A 20,798-nucleotide genomic window follows, 5' to 3' on the forward strand; every position below is an offset into this window, starting at 1 on the left:
GGTGGTGGTGGTGATTTATTATTATTATTATTATTATTATTATTATTAATTATTATTATTATTATTATTATTATTATTATTATTATTATTATTATCTTTTGCATTATTATTATTATTATTATTATTATTATTATTATTATTATTATTATTATTATTATTATTATCTTTTGCAGGGATAGGCTCGGCTAAACTGGATTTTCCCCCCGGCTCGTGTGCTGATTGATAATACCAAAAACATTGGTTTCTTAACCGATAAATTGCACGGGAGATGTCATTTTTATTTTTTTATTTTAGACCGATTAAGGTTTTAGATTGATCGCGCCAGGTAAGAACTGCCTTGGTGTACTAATAAAGGAGTGAATGTTATACAGGCAGTCCTCGACTTACAGCGATTCATTTAATGACCCTTCCAATTGCAAAAAGGGGACCGAGGACCATTTTTCCACACTTAACAACTGTTGCAGCGTCACCGCAGTCACGCAATCACAATTCAAACACTGGGCAACGGGCTCACACGACGGGGTGTGTGTGTGTGTGTGTCACATGATCCCCTTTTGCGACAAGGGAATCCGGATTCACTTAACGACCATGTTACTCGTTTAACAATTGCAGCGATCCACTTAGCAGCTATGGCAAGAAAGGTTGTAAAATGGAGCAGGTCTCACTTAACGACTGTCTTGCTTAGCGTCATCATCTCCGCTGAGAGAATCTTTCAAAAATAAAATTCCATCAGAGGGACGGAATCAAGATCACGGGAAGGGTTAATACCACTTTACAAGGCCTTCGTAAGGCCACACTTGGAGTACGGCCTCCGGTTTTGGTCACCACGATGTAAAAAAGATGTTGAGACTCTAGAAAGAGTACAGAGAAGAGCAACAAAGATGATTAGGGGGCTGGAGGCTAAAACATATAGGGAACGGTTGCTGGAATTAGGTATGTGTAGTTTAATGAAGAGAAGAGCGAAGGGTGACATGCTAGCAGCCTTCCAGTATCTCAGGGGCTGCCCCTAAGAAGAGGGAGTCAAGCTATTCTCCAAAGCCCCTGAAGGCAGGAGAAGAAGCAACAGATGCTAGTCAAGGAGAGAAGCAACCTGGAATTAAGGAGGAATTTCCTGACAGTTAGAACAATTAACCAGGGGAACTCCTTGCCTCCAGAAGCTGTGAATGCTCCAACACTGGAAGATTTTAAGCAGAGACTGGACAGCCATTTGTCTGAAATGGTATAGGGTTTCCTGCCTGAGTAGGGGGTTGGACTAGATGACCTCCAAGGTCCCTTCCAGCTCTATTCTAACTCTGATTCTCTTTCTCTTATTTCTCTTTCTCTTTCATTCCATTCTATTGTAATGTAAGACATACATAAAACCAAATGTGCAGGTACAGAATAGGGGGCACCTGGCTCAATAACTTTGAAAGGGATCTTTTGACGAAAAGGGGCTAGTGGGGTAAACAAGGATCTAGTCTAATGAAGGACTAAGGGGGATATGATAGCACAGGGGTCTCCAGCCCCCGGGCTGTGGACTGGCACCGGTCCATAGCACGCCAGAAGCCGGTCCACACAAACAAGCCAAGCCCCATCCGTGGGATGCAGGCAGCATGCGAATCCATGCCCGTTCCTGTCCACGGAAAAATCTGATCTGAAACTAATTAAGGAGAGAAGCAACCTGGAACTAAGGAGAAACTTCCTGACAGTGAGAACAATTAACTAGTGGAACAACCTGCCTCCAGAAGCTGTCAATGCTCCAACACTGGAAGTTTTTAAGAAGAGACTGGACAGCCATTTGTCTGAAATGGTATAGGGTTTCCTGCCTGAGCAGGGGGTTCGACTAGATGACCTCCAAGGTCCCTTCCAGCTGCTATTCCATTCCATTCCATTCATTATTCTGTTCTATTCTGTTCTGTTCTGTTCTACGCGCACAGTTGAGCCCAAAATTTCTGTTGCTAAGTGAGACGATTGTTAAGTGAGTTTTCGCCCCATTTTATGACCTCTCCTGACACAGTCATTAAGTGAATCGCTGCACTTCGTTAAGTTAGTGACACGGTCGTCAAGCGAATCTGGCTTCCCCCACTGACTTTGCTTGTCAGAAGGTCGCAAAAGGGGATCACGTCACCCCCGCCGGGACGCTGCGACCGTCATAAATACGAGTCAGTTGCCAAGCGGCAGAATTTTTCATCACCTGACCCTGGGGGATGCCGCGACAGTCCTAACTCTGAAAAACAGCAGTAAATTACTTTGTAACGTTGAACTTTGTCCCTAAACAAAATGCCGCAACAGATCGTAAGTGCGAAAAACGGTCGTAAGTCGCTTTTTTCACTGCGGTCCCTAAATCAACCAACGTTGTAAGCTGAGGACTCTCTGTCTTAAGGGAAAAAAGGGGGGAGGGGCTGGGCTTGAGGGAATTGATTGACGATGATTTACGATCAAGGTTGGGCTGCACACACACACACACACACACACACACACACACACACACACACACGAGGGACTTACGTGGGTGGTAAGAAGCTTCTGCCAGTCAGGCTGGAGGTAGTAAAGGACCCCCTTCCAGGCTCCAGGTAAGGTGGCTCCGCGGATCAGGAGGATGAGGAGGATGGCGTAAGGGAAGGTGGCCGTGACCCAGACAACCTGCCGGGAGGGGACGCAGGTGAGAAGATGGCGGTCCACCTACGCGGGCTGGAGAAACGCAGACCTCTCTGCTCTTGAATGAGGTTCCTCAGCTTTTACAACCTATAGGACAGGTGTGTGTGTGTGTGTGTGTGTGTGTGTGTGTGTGTGTGTGTGTGTGTTTGACCTGGGCCGCTTGGAATTCTGGGAGTTGAAGTCCACAGGTCTTCAGGTTGGACACCCCTGCTGGAGGAGGAGAACAGCTTCCAGCCCCTTCCACATTTAAGATGCTCTCCTGAGATTTGGGCCAGGTTGTGTGTGGGGGGAGAATTTGAACTTTGGGGCTAATTTTGATGGAGGGCCAGTGGAATTCAACGACTCACATCTGGGGGGGGGTCAGTTTGCTTTCCATGGGGCCAGCGGCATCAAGGGATGGGAGGGAGAGAGGAAGGGAGGAGAGAAAGAGAGGGAGGGAGGGAGGGAGGAAGGAGAGAAAGGGAGGAAGGAGAGAAAGAGAGGGAGGGAGGGAGGAAAGGAGAGAAAGGGAGGGAGGGAGGAAGGAAGGAAGGAAAGGGAGGAAGGAGAGAAAGAGAGGGAGGGAGGAAAGGAGAGAAAGGGAGGGAGGGAGGGAGGAAAGGAGAGAAAGGGAGGGAGGGAGGGAGGAAAGGAGAGAAAGGGAGGGAGGGAGGAAAGGAGAGAAAAAGAGGGAGGGAGGGAGGAAAGGAGAGAAAGGGAGGGAGGGAGGAAGGAAGGAAGGAGAGAAAGGGAGGAAGGAGAGAAAGAGAGGGAGGGAGGAAAGGAGAGAAAGGGAGGGAGGGAGGGAGGAAAGGAGAGAAAGGGAGGGAGGGAGGGAGGAAAGGAGAGAAAGGGAGGGAGGAGAGAAAGAGAGGGAGGGAGGGAGGAAGGAAGGAAGGAGAGAAAGGGAGGGAGGGAGGGAGGAAGGAAGGAGAGAAAGGGAGGAAGGAGAGAAAGAGAGGGAGGGAGGAAGGAAGGAAGGAGAGAAAGGGAGGGAGGGAGGAAGGAAGGACAGGAAGAAAGAAAAGAATGGAGGAAGGAGAGAAAGGAAGGGAGGGAGGAAAGGAGGGAGGGAGGGAGAGAGAAGGGGGAGGGAAGGAAAGGGAGGAAGGGAGAGTGAGAAGGAGAGAGGGAGGGAAGGAGATGGAGAGAGAGTGGGAGAGAGGGAGACCGGAAGAGAGAAGGAGAGAGAGGGAAGGAAAGAGAGGGAGGGAGAGGGAGCGAGGTAGACAAGGAGAGAGGGAGAGAGAGAGGAAAGAGGGAGGAAGGAAGGGAGACGAAAAGAGAGGGGGAGGGAAGGAGGGAATGGGAGAGAGAGAAAGAGAGAGAGAGAGCAGGGGGGGAGTAATTTTTTGACCCCAGGGTCCAGCCGTCCCCCTCCCCCCATTCCTCCTCCCCCTCCTCCCCTTCCCGCCTGACCCTTCACCTTTCCAGAGGTTTTGACCCCTTTCCAGATGCTGAAGTAGACGATGGTGAAGATGAAGAGGAGGCAGAGGGTGAGCTGCCAGCTGATGCCCCCGAGGTCGTCCAGGCCCTTCGCCCGGTGGATCTGCAGCACGTGGCGCCTGGCAGGGAGGGCAGAGACGGGGGGAGGGGCTGGTCAGCATCCCGACCCTCCGCTGGGGGGGGACGGAGGGCGCTTGTGCAGGGCTACCTGCATCCCTCTGGAGGGGTTAGGGGACCCCTCCCAGGAGGCAGGGTCATTGGCCAGCATCGGCTGGGGCACGTGGGAGCTGATGCTGACCCTTCGGATGGCATCAGCCCTTCCCCGTCCACTCCCTTCCTTCTTTCTATTCCTTCCTCCTCTCCTTTGCCTTCCTTCTCTTCCTCCCTCCCTAACTCCCTCCCTCCCTCCTTCCTTCCTTCTTTCCTCTCCTTCCTTCCTCCCTTCCACCTTCCTTCCTTCCTCTTTCTTTCTCTCCTTCCTTCCTTCTTTCCTTCCTTCCTTCCTTCCTTCCTTCCATCTTTCCTTCCTCCCTTTCTTTCTCTCCTTCCTTCCTTCTTTCCTTCCTCCCTTTCTTTCTCTCCTTCCTTCTTTCCTCTGCTTCCTCCCTCCCTCCCTCCCTCCTTTCCTTCCTTCCTTTCTCTCCTTCCTTCCTTCTTTCCTATCCTTCCTCCCTCCCTCCCTCCTCTCCTTCCTTCTTTCCTCTCCCTCCTTCCTTCCTCCCTCCCTCCTTTCCTTCCTTCCTTCCTTCCTCTCCTTCCTTCCTTCTTTCCTCTCCTTCCTTCCTTCCTCCCTCCCTCCTTTCCTTCCTTCCTTCCTTCCTTCCTTCCTTCCTTCCTTCCTTCCTTTCTCTCCTTCCTTCTTCCCTCCCTTCTGCCTTCCTCCCTCCCTCCCTCCCTCCCTCCCTTCTGCCTTCCTTCCTCCCTCCCTCCCTCCCTCCTTTCCTTCCTTCCTTCCTTCCTTCCTTCCTTCCTTCCTTCCTTCCTTCCTTCCCTTCTTTATAGAACCATAGACTATCAGAGTTAAAAGGGAGCCCAGAGGTCTTCTAGTCCATCCCCCTGCTCAAGCAGAAGACCCTATACCATGGTTCGGGGCGGGGGCGGGGTGTTCCAAGCTGAATAGGGCTCTCTTTTGTCCCCTGACCGGCTGGAGAAAGGGGTCTCTAGCCAGGGACGTGCCCCATTTTGTGTGTGTGTGTGTGTGTGTGTGTGTCCAGAAAGCCTTCCGAGAAGAAGGCCGGGGGGCTTCCCCGCTGCTCCTCCGCGCCGCCTTCCCCTCTTCCCGGCCGTCCCGCTGTCGACTTACATGCACTTACGTATAGAATTCTTCGGCGGGCGAGGAGGAGTTGGCCGTCCAGGCGATGCTCTGGTTGGAGAAGTAGCTCAGGCAGTTGGGGGTGTTCCAGGCGTTGGTGCAGCTGACCCAGGGCAGCTCGCCGGCGAAGGAGGAGACCAGGTAGTAGAGAGCCCAGGCCATGATGGTGTTGTAGTAGGAGGCCAGGTAGAAGGCGATGATGCAGATGGCGAAGCCGATGCCTGCCGGGATGGGAAACGACAGGACGAGGAGGGTGATGCCCGCTCAGAAGGGCTTGTGGTGTGTGTGTGTGTGGGTTGGATGGCTATTTTGAGTTTGGGGTGTTTTTGCAAGGGGGGCGGGGACCGAAATAAGCAAGGATTAACTCCAGACAAACCAATCCAGCAGAAAACAGCATCTGAATCAAGGAGTTACCAAAGAGGAAAGCACGCTGAGCCCAGCCTGGCCGGGGTGGGGGTGGGGTGGGGGAGGCATAGGTCATAACCCGAGAGCAAATCTGCCCTCTCCCTTCTAGCACTGATGGGGCTACCTAGTTGGGTCATGAAAGGTCTGTAGGAAAAACCCCAACACTCAGAGAGCATCAGGGACCCCACAGCCCCCCTCCTCCTCCTCCTCCTCCTCCTTCCTGCAAACCCCACTCCCTTCTGGCACTAAATATGTTCCGTAGTTGGGTCATGAAACGTCTGCAAGCCAAATAATTAATAATAATAATAATAATAATAATAATAATAATAATAATAATAATAATAATAATAATATAAAGTTGGAAGGGACCTTGGAGGTCATCTAGTCCAACCCCCTGCTCAGGCAGGAAACCCTATACCATTCCAAACAAATGGCTGTCCAGTCTCTTCTTAAAAACCTCCAGTGTTGGAGCACCCACAACCTCTGGAGCAAAGTTGTTCCACTGGTCAATTGTTCTATCTGTCAGGAAGTTTCTCCTTAGTTCTAGGTTGCTTCTCTCCTTGGTGAGTTTCCATCCATTGCTTCTTCTCCGGCCTTCAGGTGCATTGGAGAATAGCTTGACTCCCTCTTCTTTGGGGCAGCCCCTGAGATACTGGAACGCTGCTATCATGTCTCCCCTGGTCCTTCTCTTCATTAAACTACACATACCCAATTCCAGCAACCGTTCCCTATATGTTTTAGCCTCCAGTCCCTCAATCATCTTTGTTGCTCTTCTCTGTACCCTTTCTAGAGTCTCGACATCTTTTTTACATTGTGGTGACCAAAACTGGATGCAGTATTCCAGATGTGGCCTTACCAAAGCATTGTAAAGTGGTATTAGTACTTCACTTGATCTTGATTCTATCCCTCTGTTAATGCAGCCTAGCACTGTGTTGGCTTTTTTGGCAGCTGCAGCAACGGCTGGCTCCTATTGAAGTGATTGTCTACTAAGACTCCCAGATCCCTCTCGCAGTTACTACTATTGAGCAAGGTACCCCCTATACTATACCTATGCATTTGATTTTTCCTGCCTAAGTGTAGAACCTTACTTTTTTTCACCATTGAATTTCATTTTGTTAGATAGCGCCCAGAGTTCGAGTCTGTCCAGATCCTCCTGTATCTTAAGCCTATCTTCTGGAGTATTGGCTATTCCTGCCAGCTTGGTGTCGTCTGCAAATTTGATGAGTTCCCCATCTATCCCCTCATCCAAATCGTTGATGAAGATGTTGAAGAGCACCGGGCCCAGAACAGAGCCCTGGGGCACCCCACTACACACTTCCCTCCGTGTAGATGCGGTTCCATTGAGGACCACACGCTGAGTACGGCCTGTCAGCCAGCTACGAATCCATCTGGTGGTGATGCTATCTAACCCACATTTTTCTATCTTATCAAGTAGTAGGTTGTGATCTACTTTATCAAATGCCTTACTGAAGTCCAAGTAAATTATATCTACAGCGTTCCTCTGGTCCACTAGTTTTGTCACTTGGTCAAAGAATGTAATAAGATTTGTCTGGCACAATCTGCTTTTGACAAACCCATGTTGACTTTTAGTGATGACTTTGTTTGCATCAAGGTGTTCGCTGATTTGTTGATTATCTTTTCCAGAATCTTCCCAGGTATTGAGGTCAGGCTGATAGGTCTGTAGTTTCCTGGATCTATTTTTCCCCTTTTTTGAAGACGGGAACTACATCAGCTCTCTTCCAGTCCTCTGGTAGTTCCCCAGTGCTCCAGGATCTTTGAAAAATATAGTTCAGTGGTTCTGAGATCACGTCTGCCAGTTCCTTGAGAACCTTGGGGTGTAATCCGTCTGGGCCTGGTGATTTGAACTCGTCTAGGCTGGACAGGTGCTCACTTACCATTTTCTTGCCTATCTTAACTTGCGTTTCTATTCTGTTTTTTATGGCCCTGGTTTGGGTAGGTTGGACTGTTTTTTCCCTTTGTGTAAAGACAGATGCAAAAAACGAATTAAATAGTTCTGCTTTCTCCCTATTGCTTGTCACCTTCTTGCCACTTTCCCCCACTAATGGACCAATCATTTCCTTAACTTTTTTCTTGTTTTTTACATGTTGAAAGAAGCTTTTTTTTGTTATTTTTGACTTTGGTCGCAAGCCTTAGTTCATTTTGAGCCTTAGCTTTCCTCACTTCATCTTTGCAGGCTCGGGCTGTTTGCTGATATTCTGACTTAGTTATGTGCCCCTCTTTCCAATTCTTATACTTGTCCTTTTTATCTTTCAATTTATCAGAGAGTTCTTTATGCAGCCATGCTGGTTTCTTCTGAGAGCTGTTATTTTTCTTCTTTGTTGGTATTGTACTAGACTGGGCCTTTATTATCTCACTTTTCAAAATTTCCCAAGCTTCTTGAGTTGTTTTCCCCTTGAGGATTCTCATCCATGGAATTCTTCCCATGGTCTCTCTAAGTTTATTGAAATTAGCTCTTTTAAAGTCCAAGACTCTAGTTTGGCTGTGTTCTATTGCTTGTGCCTCCAGAATGTTGAATTCCAATATTGCATGATCACTTCCCCCCAAGGTTCCTGTGGCTTCGACACCTTCTATCATTTCATCTCTGTTAGTGAGAATTAAATCCAATATGGCTAATCCCCTAGTTCCCTTCTCTACTTTTTGGGAGAGAAAGTTGTCTGCTAGGTTTGACAGGAATCTGTTTGATCTTCCACTTGGTGCAGAGTTTGTCTCCCAGTTGATATCAGGGTAATTAAAGTCCCCCATTACTATTGTGATGTGCTTCTTACATACCTTAGTTAGCTGACTAGCAAAAAGTTCATCCATTTCCTCTGCTTGGTTGGGCGGCCTATAGTATACACCTATGGCAATGTCATTTTTCCCCTTTTATATTGACCCAAATACATTCAAGTTTACAGTTTTCGTCATTGTTGTGCTCTATTTCTGTAGAGATAAAGTTATTTCTTATATAGAGAGCAACTCCACCTCCTCTTTTGTTTAGTCTATTTCTTTTAAATAATTTAAATCCCTCTAGCTGTGTGTTCCATTTGTGGGTTTCGTCCCACCATGTTTCCGTAATGGCAACAATATCATATCCGCCCTCATTTACCTGAATTTCTAGTTCACCCTGCTTACTGTTCATACTCTGCGCATTAGTGTATAGACATTTGAGTCCTTTATGACTGACGCTGTGTTTACTTGCTGCATAACCTGTGTGGTGCCTGGCTTCCCCTATTTTCTTAGATTGCCGGGGACAGTGATGTTCTGTATCAATTAACTCACTATCCCCATTATTTAGTTTAAATGTTCCTCCAAAAAAGCTGTGATTTTATTGCCAAGTAACTCAGTCCCTTTCTTGGATGGATGCAGACCATCTCTTTTATACATTTTTTCATTGGACCAGCTCCAGACATCGTGACTAATATAACCAAAGCCTTCTCCTTTACACCACTCCTTTAGCCACATATTAAATTCTGCTATACGCTGGCCTTTTCCATTTTGCTCCTTATACACTGGTAAACCTCTGAAAAAGTAAGCCTACAGCCTATTCTGCTAAGTTCCTGCCCCAAGCTCTGGAAATCATTCTGCAGAAAAGCAGTTAATAATTGTGTAAAGACAGATGCAAAAAACGAATTAAATAGTTCTGCTTTCTCCCTATTGCTTGTCACCTTCTTGCCACTTTCTTCCACTAATGGACCAATCATTTCCTTAACTTTTTTCTTGTTTTTTACATGTTGAAAGAAGCTTTTTTTGTTATTTGTTATATGTTATATGTTTTGTTATATGCCGCTTGGGGGTGTGTGTGAAAGCCCTAATAAGCAGGCCTATACATAGAATGAAGGCTACTGCTAAGCTTGTAAGCCGCCCTGAGTCTTCGGAGAAGGGCGGGATATAAATGGAATTAAAATAAATAAGTAAATAAATAAAAAATAAAATTTTTGACTTTGGTCGCAAGCCTTAGTTCATTTTGAGCCTTAGCTTTCCTCACTTCGTCTTTGCAGGCTCGGGCTATTTGCTGATATTCTGACTTAGTTATGTGCCCCTCTTTCCAATTCTTATACTTGTCCCTTTTATCTTTCAATTTATCAGAGAGTTCTTTATGCAGCCATGCTGGTTTCTTTTGAGAGCTGTTATTTTTCTTCTTTGTTGGTATTGTACTAGAGTGGGCCTTACCAAGCTCAGAGAGCACCAAGGACCCCACAGTCCTCCTCCCCCCCTCCTCCTCCCCCTCTTCCTCCTCCTCCTCCTCCTCCTCCTTGCAAACTCCACTCACTTCTAGTCCTGAAGGCATTACCAGTTGGGTAATGAAACGTCTCCAAGAAAACCACCCAGCTCAGAGAGCACCAAGGACTCCACAGTTCTGCTCCTCCTCCTCCTCCTCCTCCTCCTCCTCCTCCTCCTCCTCCTCTTCCTCCTCCTCCTCCTCCTCCTCCTCCTCTTCTCTGCAAACACCCCCTCCCTTTTAGCCCTGTTGATGCTACCTAGTTGGTCATGAAACGTCTCCAAGAAACCCCACCCCCACCCCCCAATCTCAGAGAGCACCAATGACCCCACAGCTACCCTCCTCCTCCTCCTCCCCCTCCCCTCCCCCACCTCCTCCACACAAACACCCCCTCCCTTCTAGTACTGAAGATGCTACCTAGCTGGGTCACGAAACGCCTGCGAGGAGCCCATGATCTCCACATAAGCCTTGCTCTCACCTTTGAAGATGGGGCAGACCTTCCGCCATATGGAGATGCAGCCGTGGCGGTGGTACTGCCCCAGGGCCAGCTCCATGTAGAAGAGAGGGATCCCTCCGAAGATGGCCATGATTGTGTACGGGATGAGGAAGGCCCCTAAGGGAAAGGAGAGGATCAGAATCGGGTTGGACTGGATCAGGCCTTTTCAACCTTTTCACCCACTGTGCCACTTTTAGGATGTGGCAACATCCGAGGACCACCAGTTGCCTAGCAAGGGGTCAAAAACTTGATGACCCCCCAAAAAAAAAGGGAAAAAGTGATGAAGTACAGGTAGTCCTCGACTCACAACAGTTCGCTTACTGACTGTTTGAAATTACCATGGCCCTGAAAAAAGTGACCCCCAAGCCACAGCCGAGCGAGACACCCGCCTGCCCGCCCGGCGGCGCTCTTCCTCCTGTCCGAGGTTTTCATTGTTGTGAGCATTTCTGTTGAGGATTGGCAGTGGGGGTGGGTGGGGGGGTGTTTGGTTTTTATCCCCCCCCCTCGGTCTGCTGGGTGGTTGCAGCAGGTTTTGGTCCCTTCACATGACCCTGGGACACTGTGACCGTCATAAATATGAACCGGTTGCCAAGCATCTGAATGTAAATCACAAGACCCTGGAGATGCTGCAGCATTCCAGCTGATCGGTGCTTCTTCTGGGCTTAGAAGTGCCAGGATCGGTGCCAAGTTCCAGCTGGATCCTGGCGCTGATCCTGGCGCTTCCGCTGAGCCCCGACAGCCCTGCAGCTCCAGCCGTCTCTCGCTCAGGCTTCTGCGGTGCTGCCATTCCCCTCCCCCGCTACCACTTTTCTAGGATGTACCACCTGCCAGGTGCCAATGTACCACAGGTGGTACCCGTACCACTGGTTGTAAAGCCCAGGACTAGATGACCTCCAGGGTCCCTTCCAACTCTGTTACTCTGTACTGCAAACAGAAGCGACAAGATCCAGTGGCGCCTCGGGACAGATAACCCTCAGCTTACAACTCTTTGTTTACTGACCGTTCAAAGTGACAACGGCACAGAGGAAAGCAACTTACAGCCATTTTTCACACTTAACGACCGGTCGTAATGGATCAAAACTCAGACACTTGGCAACTGACTCGTATTTAGGACGGTCGCAGTTTCATCCCCTTTTGTGGCCTTCTGCCAAAATCCATGGGGGAAGCTGGATTCGCTTAACAACCCAGTTACTAATTTAACAACGTCAGTGATTCATTTAACAACCGTGGCAAGGAAAATCGTAAAACGGAACAAAACTCACCTAACAAATATCTCCGAAATTTTAGGCTCTCTTGTGCTCGTAAGTTGAGAACCAGCTGAGCTTATCATTAATTGGTTCCGGGGGCGCAAGGAGTACCAAAAACAATGAGGAGCAATCAAATTTTCCCCACAAGGAATAACGAGTTGCCACACGAGGCAGCCAACACAAACCAGTTCTAGCTTGTGTGTTGAGTGCCAAACAAACATACCGGGACAACATTTTCACATCAAAATGCACTGAGAACCAAATTTGATGAGTTTCAAAGCCATTGAGTATGGAGATACCACTGTATTTAGAATAGAATAATAGAGTTGGAAGGGACCTTGGAGGTCATCTAGTCCAAACCCCCTGCTCAGGCAGGAAACCCTACGCCATTTCATTGAGGGCCATGATTTGTTGTTTGGCTGGCATGCATATTTGTTGTATGATAAGAAGGTAGATACTGTGTTTAGGATGCATATATTAAGGCAGGCATTGCTGAGAGTTTGGAAGAAGTATAGACATAAGTTAAGCAGCAAGATACCATTGTGGGCAATTCCAAAACACGCAATAGAAAATATACATGCTGGTTTCAAACATGATGTGACTACGTACAAGGAAATTTTAAGCTTGGAAAGGAATGTTTGGTGTTTGAAATCATATAGCCTCTTGCGAGAAGAGAAGGTTGTTCAAACTTGGTTTCAATATATTCAGTTACGGGCCAGGTGGAAAGAAGACCAGAAAAATGGATTTGCAATGACTGATGAAAATTTGATAAAGCAAATTAGAAATCAGGGACCAGCACATATCAAACGGATATATCTTGCACTGATAGAGATTGATTCAGAAACAGAGCTTGTTAAGGATTGTATGATAAAATGGGCCCAAAACATTCAGGAAGTTATTACAATGGACACGTGGGAAAAGATTTGGGTGAGGAATGTAAAATTTACTCAAGCTCAAAATCTAAGAGAGAACTTTTACAAAATGTTTTATAGATGGCATTTAGATCCTAAAAAGCTTGCAAGTATGTATCCGAATTATCAGCCTAAATGTTGGAGGTGTGGTGATGAAGATGCAACATATTTTCACATATGGTGGACATGTAAGAAGGTTAAGGTTTTTTGGATAAAAGTCTGGTGGAATATGCAGAAGATTTTTAAACGGAGGATAAAGTTTTGTCCGCAATTTTTTTTGTTGGGAATAATTACAGATGCCACAGTTGTGGACACCAAGTTGATGTTGAATTTAATTACGGCGGCAAGACTCTTGATAGGCCAATATTGGAAGAAAGAGGAATTGCCGACCATAGAAGAGTGGACTTTAAAGGTTTCCGACCTGGCAGAGATGGCGAAGATTTCGGCCTATTTGAAAGATCATTCGCAAGAACGCTATATTATGGAATGGAGAAAATGGATTGAGTTTATCCAGAACAAGTATAGGGTTAAGAAGTTTTATGTAGCATTCGAATAAGTCTTCTTTCGTTTTTTTTTCTTTTTTTCTTTTAGTTTTTTATATATATTTAATATTGCTAAGGTTTGTTTTATCCTATATAAGCTAGAGAGTGCTGGATTTTAGAATTTATAGTTGTTAGTATATGGTTGTTTATGATTGCTTTTTTTTATATATATATACCTTGTATTTAGCTCTGGGAAGTCGGGGGGGGGAGGGGGGGAGGGGGGGAGGGAGGGGGGGGGAGGGGGGAGGGGGGGAGGGGGGGAGGTAGGGGGGAGGTAGGGGGGAGGAGGGAGGGGGAAGGGGAGCTTTTTAAAGGAAAACTGTATTTTAAAACTTTTCAATAAAAAAAAAAAACCAGTTCTAGCTTGTGTGTTGAGTGCCAAACAAACATACCGGGACAACATTTTCACATCAAAATGCACTGAGAACCAAATTTGATGAGTTTCAAAGCCATTGAGTATGGAGATACCACTGTATTTAGAATAGAATAATAGAGTTGGAAGGGACCTTGGAGGTCATCTAGTCCAAACCCCCTGCTCAGGCAGGAAACCCTACGCCATTTCAGACAAATGGCTGTCAGGTCTCTTCTTAAAGACTTCCAATATTGGAGCTTCACAACTTCTGGAGGCAAGGAGTTCCACTGGTTAATTGTTCTCACTGTCAGGAAATTCCTCCTTAGTTCTAGGTTGCTTCTCTCCTTGATGAGTTTCCATCCGTTGCTTCTTGTCCTGCTTTCAGGGGCTTTGGAGAATAGCTTGACTGCCTCTCCTTTGGGGGAGCCCCTGAGATACTGGAAGGCTGCTATCATGTCCCCCTGCGTCCTTCTCTTCATTAAAGTAGACATACCCAATTCCAGCAACCGTTCTTCCTATGTTTTATCCTGCAGTCCCTTGATCATCTTTCTTTTAAGAAGCAAGTTTGGGTCAGACAGACCCATTCCCATGTGTCAACAGCCCAAACTTGCTTCTTAAAACAAAGATGATCAAGGGACTGCAGGATAAAACATAGGAAGAACGGCTGCAGGAATTGGGTATGGCCAGTCTGGAGAAAAGGACTAGGGGTGACATAATAGCAGTCTTCCAAAATTTGAGGGACTGCCACACAGAAGAGGAGGGGGTCACATTATTCACCAAAGCACAAGAAGGAAGGAGAAGAAATACCAGGCGGAAATTTATCAAGGAGAGAAGCAACCTGGAATTAATGAAAATTTCCTGATGGTCAGGACAATGAACCAGTGGAACGGCTTGCCACCAGAAGTCGTGGCTGCTCCAACACTGGAAGCTTTTAAGAAGAGATCGGACAACCATTTATCTGAAATAGTATAGGGTCTCCTGTTTGAGCAAGGGGCTGGACCGGATGATCTCCAAGGTCCCTTCCAACTTTATTATTCTATTCTAAATACAGTGGTACTCTATTCTATTCTATTCTATTCTATTCTATTCTATTCTATTCTATTCTATTCTATTCTATTCTATTCTATTCTATTCTATCCCATAATTTGATTCGATTCCATCCCATAATTCTATTCTATTCTATTCTATTCTATTCTATTCTATTCTATTCTATTCTATTCTATTCTATTCTATTCTATTCCGTTCTTTTATTATTCTATTCTATTCTATTCTATTCTATTCTATTCTATTCTATTCTATTCTATTCTATTCTATTCTATTCTATTCTATTCCGTTCTTTTATTATTCTATTCTATTCTATTCTATTCTATTCTATTCTATTCTATTCTATTCTATTCTATTCTATTCTATTCTATTCCGTTCTTTTATTATTCTCTTCTCTTCTCTTCTCTTCTCTTCTCTTCTCTTCTCTTCTCTTCTCTTCTCTTCTAATATTGTATTCCATTCCATTCCATCTTCTCTTCTCTTCTCTTCTCTTCTCTTCTCTTCTCTTCTCTTCTCTTCTCTTCTCTTCTCTTCTCCTATTCTATTCTATTCTATTCTATTCTATTCTATTCCATTCCATTCCATTCCATTCCATTCCATTCCATTCCATTCCATTCCATTCCATTCTATTCTATTCTATTCTATTCTATTCTATTCTATTCTATTCTATTCTATTCTATTCTATTCTATTCTATTCTATTCTATTCTATTCTATTCTACTCCACTCCACTCCATTCCATTCCATTCCATTCCATTCCATTCCATTCCATTCCATCCATGGGATGTATCTCCTAAGCAGACCTGCCTTCCATCGCCCCACGAAGCTTGGATACTGTGGAACCTCAACTGGGTTATGAGTTTGGTTCTTCAGACCCTGTCTGTAGTCTTTAAGGGATTAAAGACAAAATTCAGATTTTTTGTCCTTGTGGACAATTAAATATTAGCCAGCAGTGTGTTGCAGGCACCAAAAAAAAAGCCAATACAATCCTAGGCTGCATTCACAGAGGGATAGAATCAAGGTCATGTGAAGTTCTACTACTGCTTTACAAAGCCTTAGTAAGACCACACTTGGAATATTGTATCCTGGTTTGGCTGTCCCAATTAGAAAAAAGATGTTGAGACTCTGGAAAGAGTGCAGAGAAGAGCAACAACAATGATTAAGGGACTGGAGGATAAACCATACGAAGAACGGTTGCAAGAATTGGGCATCTCTAGTTCAATGAAAAAGACAAGAGGGGGCATCATAGCACTGTTCCAATATTTGAGGGGCAAAAGAAGACGGGGGGGGGTCAACTTATTCTCCAAAGCACCTGAGGTTGGGACAAGCAACCAGGGGTGAAAACTAATCAAGGAAAGAAGCAACCTGGAATTAAGGAGAACAATCAACCAGTGGAACAGCTTGCCACCAGAAGTTGTGGGTGCTCCATCCTTGGAGCCTTTTAAGAAGAGACTGGACAGTCACTTGTCTGAAATGATATAAGGTCTCCTGCTCGAGCGGGGGGGGGGCTGGACTAGAAGACCTCTGAGGTCCCTCCCAAGTGTATTATTCTATGTTCTTTCAAGCACTGGAACTCACCTCCTCCATTCTGGTAACATATGTATGGAAAACGCCAGACGTTGCCCAGGTCCACCGCGTAGCCAATGACTGAGAGAAGAAAGTCAATTTTTTTACTCCAGGTCTCCCTCTCCCGCTGGCCCGTCAAGGGCGGTTGGGGTCCCACCACCCCGAAGATGGCGGTGGTAGGCAGGGTAGTGGGGGGTCCAGAGGGAAGACCCTGGTTGTCTCCTGCCATCTTGCCAGCGCCGAGTGGGCTCTGGGCTCCAGAATACCCATTGGACACTGGACTGGTGGCCCAGTTCTCCCCATGGCTGGGGTTGGGTTTCTGGACCCCGTCGGTCAGTTCCAAGGTGGGCTTGGGACTCTTGTCCAGGAGATGTCTGTCCTCCGTGCAATCACTTCCATCTTTGCAGTCCAAGGAGCCCTTCGGGGAGGGCAGAGGCTGGGTCTCCTCCTGGGAGACTGTCTTCTCCATCCCACCGGTTAGAAGATCGCTGTCCACTTGCCCATGGGCCACGTCACCTTCTGGCTGCAGGCGGCCTGGAGAACGTTTTGGCAACCACAACTTCACTCTAGGAGACGTTGGTAAACAGCCACCGACTGTTGCAGTTGTGGAGAGAAAACACACAAGAGAGGTGAGTTACAACGGACAATCACAGCTGTAACGACAGCTTAACAACTGCAGTGATTTGCTTAACCAATCGCGGCACGAGAAGCCGCAAAACGGAGCGAAACTCAGATTTCTCGCTTAGCAACGTACGTTTTGGTCATCCATTGAGGACTCCCTGTATTGCATTCCACCCCCAAGGAGGTCCCTGATGCCAAAGGTGACCTCTTGCATCTTTTCAAGGTCGAGCTGGGCCTGTCTTCCTGTTTCCCCCTGCTCCAACGGGCACCCTCCGCAAACCTTGAGATCTAGCTCCTTAAATTAAAATCTAGACATCCTGAGGGCACCAGGTTGGCAAAACAGGGCTGGGGAGAGGATGGCGGTTTACAAAACCTGAAGCTGGTTTTATTTCCAGCAGGGAAAAAAGTCCAGCCAGGTGAGCAGCTGGGACCAAATTCTTTCTTTCATTTTCTTAAATGTCTTTTTTCCCCTCTCCTCGTTTTTGTGGCCAAAATCTCAGATGGATCTACCCTTTCGGCTGCCAATAGTTTTCTGATAATTTTATTGCATTTTATTTTGGTTGGCTGCTTCTAACCTCCAGGAGAAGGAAAAGCCGTCGAAACTCTTTGGGCAAAGAGACGGACAAAACCACGGGAGCTTCTGCGCTCCGTGCACACTGAAGCCGTGGAACTGCCTGCCACCTGATTGCTGGATCCGTGGCACGAAAAAAAAAGAAAAGAAAAGAAGAAAGGAAAGAAAAACCAGGACAAGTAGGTCAGACTGGAATAGTTGCATTCTGCCTAGTCCTTGCCTTAGGGCCAAAACTGAGGCCAACGGGGGGTTGGACTAGATGACCTCCAAGGTCCCTTCCAACTTTTATTATTATTATTATTATCCAGGCTGAGGATTAATCTTATTTTAACTGGGGTTTTATTTATGCAGGGACAAATATAATGTTTTTTTTTAATTTGTTTTTAACTTTTGTATCTTGGTTTTTTAATCACCCTGTAAACCGTCCTGAGTCCTTCGGGAAAGGGCGGTATATAAATGTAATAAAATAAAAATAAATAAATAAATTATTATTATTATTATTATTATTATTATTATTATTATTATTATTATTGTTGTTGTTGTTGTTGTTGTTGTTGTTGTTTGTTGTTGTTGTTGTTGTTGTTTTGTTGTTATTATTGTTGTTATTATTGTTATTATTATTATTATTATTATTATTATTATTATTATTATTATTATTGGTAGTAGTAGTAGTAGTAGTAGTAGTATTTTCATTGTCAAGCAAGGCAGTTCTTAAGTGAGTTTTGACCCATTTTACAATCTTTTTTTAACCACGAGGCATTTGCTTTGCTAAGATTCATGAGGTCTAGCAGCTTAGGCAGCAGGAAATAAACCATCATCCCAAATTCCCAACGATACAGGAACTCTCTGGCTTACGATCGCAACTGGGATCAGAATTTCCATTGTAGGCACTCCTCGATTTACAACAGTTCGTTTAAGTGACCGTTCAAAGTTACAACTGAGCACTGAAAAAAGAGACCTTACGACCGTTTTCCACACTTACGACCGTCGCAAGCCTCCCCAGGGTCACCTGACCGAAATTCAGACGCTTGGAACTGGCTCGTATTTATGACGGTCCTGGGGCGCCTGGGATCACTTTTTGCAACCTGCTGACAAGCCAAATCAATGGGGAAGCTTTGATTCCCTTAACGGCCGTGTTATCAACTGCAGCGATTCGCTTAACGAGTGGGGCAAAAGGTCCTAAAACGAGGCAAAGCTCCCTTAACGACGGTCTCGCTTAGGAAGAGAAAGTTTGGGCTGAATTGGGGTCGTATGTCGAGGACTTACCCGTACTGAACAAGGCGGTCGTTAAACAAGTCATGCCCGAATTTGGGAGCTTTGTTTTGCACCGTTGTTAAGGCAGTCCTTGCAGCTGCTCAAGAATTCAATTAATTAATTAATTAATTAATTAATTAAGTTAAATAATTCGTGCTGATTTGCCAAGGGTCCAAATTTTGCTAGAGGAGACCTTGGGGAACGCTGCGAAGGTTGTAAGTACGAGGACTGGACATAAGACACTTTTTTTAAAACGGCTCTTGTTAAATGAATATGTGTAAGTCGAGGACTTTTCATTATTCTGGATTTTTTTTCAGCTGGTCGCCCGTCACGTGTTAAAAATTATAGATAGGTTTTTTTTCCCCCTTGTCTTTGTAAGCAAGTTAGCCATCAAAAAAGGGACAATCCTATCGGTTTGCAGAAATCTCTGGCCACCGTGGGTCAAAAAAGTCAAGATGGCAGCTGGGACGATGTGACCAAATCTCAGCCTCTATGCAACATAGCCGTCTTGATTTCTTTGACCTGCCTGCCATGGATAACTCAGATAATTGAAAGAGAGGCAGTTCGGTCTTGTGAGTTCTAGTGCCGCCTCAGCCACGAGTGCCAATTTTATGACTTTGGACCAATCGCCAGGAGACGGTAAGTTCTAGTCCCGCCTTAGGCATGAAAGCCGGCTGGGTGACTTTGGGCCAACTACCAGGTGACAGTGAGTTCTAGTCCCGCCTTAGGCACGAAAGCCAGCTGGGTGACTTTGGGCCAATCACCAGGAGGCTGTGAGTTCTAGTCCTGCCTTAGGCATGAAAGCCAGTTGGATGACTTTGGGCCAACTACCAGGTGACAGTGAGTTCTAGTCCCACCTTAGGCACGAAAGCCAGCTGGGTGACTTTGGGCCAATCACCAGGAGGCTGTGAGTTCTAGTCCTGCCCTATGCATGAAAGTCAACTGGATAACTTTGGGCCAATCGCCAGGAGATGGTAAGTTCTAGTCCCGCCTTAGGCATGAAAGCCAGATGGGTGACTTTGGGCCAATTACCAGGAGACGGTGAGTTCTAGTCCCGCCTTAGGCACAAATGCCAGCTGGGTGACTTTGGGCCAATCACCAGGAGGCTGTGAGCTCTAGTCCTGCCTTAGGCACGAAAGTCAATTGGATGACTTTGGCCAATCACCAGGAGGCTGTGAGTTCTAGTCCCGCCTTAGGCATGAAATCTGGCTGGTTATCTTTGTGCCAGTCCCTCTCTCTCCGTCCACACCACCTCACAGGGTTGTTGTTACGGGGAAAATAAGACAAAGATACACTGGATGTGTTCGCTGCCTTGGATGATTTATAAAGGCCGAACATAAATAAATAGACACAGATCAAGAAACAGATAAAGAAATGAAAAAATACACCGCAACTTGCCTGGCCAATCCTTTTCTCGCCATGCCTTCTGCACCCAGCCCATGGGGGAGAAATCCCCTTTTCTGCCTTCCTACCCTGCAAGGCTGTTGCGAAGGCAACAAAGCGGGGCAGAACTCTTCCTCGGATTAATGGCTGGATCGTCAATCTGCCCAGCCCGACAGGTGTAAAGGGAAGAAATAGTTGATCCTGTCTGAATCCGGAGCACCCAGGAAAAGACGAGGAGAGAGATGCAGCTGAAGCTGGTTTGCTAAGCTGTCACAAGGTGTGCAAACTTTGGCTAATCATCAACCACCATCTGCATGGATCCCTTGGCCACAAATCAGAAACCGATCCGTCCCAGATCTGGCTCGGATTCTTATGCGGCGAGGCGGACTTTACACCTCCGAGCAGGTGCTAGAAGGTGGCGTAACAAGTGCCCCGCGACTCGTGCCAGGACCGGCCCATCTTCCAACCCGTCGGCTGCACAATTTTTCTCTCTCTCTCTTCCTCCCCTTAATTAATCAGGAGGTTTTTGAACAGACGCTGGATGACCAAGCAAAGAGGATCCTCTGTGGGCTGGAATGATCTACCTGCACTTCTCTGCAGGCAGCTGTGGCACAGGAAGATCAGGGCAAAATGGACATCTCACCGGTCAAGCCAGACACAGCTGGGGCTTTGGTAGCATCCAGTAAAAAGCTTCACGTTGGCTGGAGTATTTGGGGGTGGGGGGAGAGCCTCGTGGACCTGGCCTCGTTTGGCTGATTGCACCCAAGCTGAGCAGGGGATGGGAGACCACTCGGAATTCCTAGACTTGTGTTTAA

At 46.4% G+C, this 20,798-nt stretch overlaps 1 protein-coding gene across 1 annotated transcript; it reads right to left on the bottom strand.

The window, feature by feature from the left end:
- Positions 1-2,487: 2,487 nt before the first annotated feature.
- On the bottom strand, positions 2,488-16,630 carry LOC310650551 (sodium-dependent serotonin transporter-like; the record flags this gene model as incomplete). Its single annotated transcript, XM_083380118.1, has 5 exons — positions 16,167-16,630; positions 10,477-10,611; positions 5,376-5,595; positions 4,043-4,181; positions 2,488-2,622 (listed from the first exon to the last, which is right to left on the bottom strand). Coding segments are annotated over exons 1-5 (1,086 nt in total), but the record flags the coding sequence as incomplete, so codon positions are not given.
- Positions 16,631-20,798: the final 4,168 nt, after the last annotated feature.

The sequence above is a fragment of the Vipera ursinii genome (assembly GCF_947247035.1).
Source record: "Vipera ursinii genome assembly, contig: scaffold_194, whole genome shotgun sequence".
NCBI classification, from domain to species: domain Eukaryota; kingdom Metazoa; phylum Chordata; class Lepidosauria; order Squamata; family Viperidae; genus Vipera; species Vipera ursinii.